This window comes from Lycium ferocissimum, chromosome 9 (genome assembly GCF_029784015.1).
Source record: "Lycium ferocissimum isolate CSIRO_LF1 chromosome 9, AGI_CSIRO_Lferr_CH_V1, whole genome shotgun sequence".
NCBI classification, from domain to species: Eukaryota; Viridiplantae; Streptophyta; class Magnoliopsida; order Solanales; family Solanaceae; genus Lycium; species Lycium ferocissimum.
The window spans coordinates 24,367,205-24,370,154 of NC_081350.1; the positions used below are offsets into that span (position 1 = coordinate 24,367,205).

Consider the following 2,950-nt stretch of genomic DNA (forward strand, 5'->3'; position numbering starts at 1 on the left):
AAATTCTTGGTTTGGTGAGGCCTTGCTTCGCTTGTTGAAAAGCTAGCCCTTGCTCAAAGATTTTTTTTTATTTAGCACTAGAGGGATCTTAAAAGCCGATGGAATGCAATCTCATGGGCAATTTTCTATGAGGGCTAAGTTTACTCTCGAAATTCTAACTTTAATTACCACATAAATTGAGACATATGCCACATAAATTGAGACGCTGGGAGTAAAGAACTAAAATCAGCCGAGCATGTGTTTCACGTTAGTACTACGTACCTACCATTACCCATTGTGTATAAATTAAGGTTGCAACCCTTCAAACTAAAATCACTCATCCCAACAATGGCTTCTTCTACTACTACTCTACCATTATGCACCAACAAAACCCTCTCTTCTTCCTTCACCAACACATCTTTCGTAGCAAAACCCTCTCAGCTTTTCCTCCATGGAAGGCGTAGTCAAAGTTTCAAGGTTTCATGCAACGCCAATAACTCTGGCGAGCATGAAAAGAACCTTGATGGTGTTGATAGGAGAAATGTGCTTCTTGGTTTAGGAGGGCTATATGGTGCTGCTAATCTTGCACCATTAGCCACTGCTTCTCCTATACCACCCCCTGATCTCAACTCTTGTGGTACAGCCACGATAACTGATGGTCCACCTGTACCATATAGTTGTTGCCCCCCTAAACCTGAAGATTTGGACAGCGTTCCATATTACAAGTTCCCTTCTATGACCAAGCTCCGTATCCGTCCACCTGCTCATGCGGTTGATGAGGAGTACATAGCCAAGTACCAGTTAGCCATTAGTCGAATGAGGGAACTTGACAAATTAGACCCATTTGATCCTCTTGGCTTCAAGCAACAAGCCAATGTCCATTGTGCTTATTGCAACGGTGCTTACAAAGTTGGTGGCAAAGAGTTGCAAGTTCACTTCTCTTGGCTTTTCTTCCCATTTCATAGATGGTACTTGTACTTCTATGAGAGAATCTTGGGATCTTTAATTAATGATCCAACTTTTGGTTTGCCATATTGGAACTGGGACCATCCAAAGGGCATGCGTTTGCCTCCCATGTTCGATGTTGAAGGGTCTCCCCTTTACGACGCAAGGCGTAACCCAAGTCGCCGTAACGGAGCCATAATGGATCTTGGTTCTTTCGGTGAAGAGATCCAAACAACTGAACTCCAGCAGATGACGAATAACTTAACACATATGTACCGTCAAATGATAACAAATGCGCCGTGCCCGTTGTTGTTCTTTGGTAAGCCTTACCCTCTGGGAACTGCTCCAAGTCCAGGGATGGGAACTATTGAAAATATTCCTCATAATGCTGTCCACGCCTGGACCGGTACAGTGCGAGGTTCAGTTTTGGATACTGGCGCCCCGTCATACGGTGAGAATATGGGTAATTTCTACTCAGCTGGTTTGGACCCAGTTTTCTATTGCCACCATAGCAATGTGGACCGGATGTGGAATGAATGGAAAGCAACAGGAGGGAAAAGAAGGGATTTGGCGGACAAAGATTGGTTGAACTCGGAGTTCTTTTTCTACGATGAAAACCGCAACCCATGGCGTGTGAAAGTCCGAGACTGTTTGGACAGTAAGAAGATGGGGTACGATTACGCCCCAATGCCCACTCCATGGCGTAACTTTAAGCCACTAAGAAAGACTACAACAGGGAAAGTGAATACAGGTTCACTTCCACCAGCCAGCAACGTATTCCCACTCGCGAAGCTAGACAGAGCCATTTCCTTTTCCATCAATAGGCCGGCTCCGTCAAGGACCTCACAGGAGAAAAGGGAACAAGAGGAGTTGCTGACATTCAACCATGTCAAGTACGATGATAGCAAAAACATAAGGTTTGATGTGTTCCTCAACGTGGACAAGACTGTGAATGCGGATGAGCTTGACAAGACAGAGTTTGCAGGGAGCTACACCAACTTGCCACATGTTCATGGAACTACTCGTACTGCGGATGTTAATTTCCAGCTGGCCATCAATGAACTTTTGGAGGACAATGGCCTGGAAGATGAAGGCACTATTGCTGTAACTTTGGTTCCAAAGAAAGGTGGCGAACTGATCTCCATTGAAAGTGCGGAGATCAAGCTTGAGGATTGTTAAGTCCTGTTTTGGTGGCTATGGTGCCAAAATTAAACTGTAGTGTGCGCTTTTATACGTTTCTAGTTCTGTTAAAATATCAGCTAGATTGCTGACTATGTTTCTAGTTATCAGAATAAATGTTTGTCTACCACGCAGCCGTTCTCATCTTTTTTTCTTTTTGTTTTCTTCTGGGCTTAATCTCATTTGGTGATGTCAAGAATCTTTAGTGAAACAAGACAACGTCCTACGTTCAATGAAATACTAGAACTTCGCTTACGATCTCTGCAGAACATAGCAGATCTGGCTCAAACTTCTTATTTATTTTTTAAAAAAAAAAAAATTTAAATAATTTACTAAGAACCCAGTAAGTAGTGTTTTTTAGAATTCAGAACTGATAAACTCAAAATCGTAGTTTTGGCTTTGTCATGCTAGATTAATCTAATGTATGATATTTTACAACTTAATCAGCCTTCAAATGATCAGACCAAATGATTGCTTTAATATTTGCACTCAATTCTACAATCGTTGTGCTTTTAATTAGTCAAATCTAAGGAGTTGGGGCTTATGTTCCTCAAATTGATTACACATCAATTAGCTACCACTACATATAGGCACTCCGAACAATTTTTTGCAAGTTTGCAACTTCGAGGCTTTATTAAAAGTCCACAAAAGAAAAATGATCGAACATACGAAAAAATGACGTTATGAAGCAATTATTCAACAACGGGTGAACAAATTATATAGGGACCAATTCGATCCATTGATAAATCTTCAACTATGTTTCACTAATATACAATTTACATGAAATATCAAGAAGCTTTAAAGAAAATAGTGAAGATTAAGGGTGTGTTTTGTATGAAGGAAAACA

The 2,950-nt window shown here is 41.2% G+C and overlaps 1 protein-coding gene across 1 annotated transcript; it reads left to right on the top strand.

Moving 5' to 3' along the window:
• The first annotated feature begins 291 nt into the window (after window positions 1-291).
• LOC132029976 (catechol oxidase B, chloroplastic-like) lies at window positions 292-2,235 on the top strand. The gene has a single exon (XM_059419408.1). The coding sequence runs from the start codon at window positions 328-330 to the stop codon at window positions 2,101-2,103; it is 1,776 nt and encodes a 591-aa protein (XP_059275391.1). The 5' UTR covers window positions 292-327; the 3' UTR covers window positions 2,104-2,235.
• The last annotated feature ends 715 nt before the right edge of the window (window positions 2,236-2,950 follow it).

Bases quoted from the DNA above. Each gene is read 5' to 3' on its own strand.
- LOC132029976 (XM_059419408.1), top strand. From the start codon at position 328: ATGGCTTCTTCTACTACTACTCTACCATTATGCACCAACAAAACCCTC.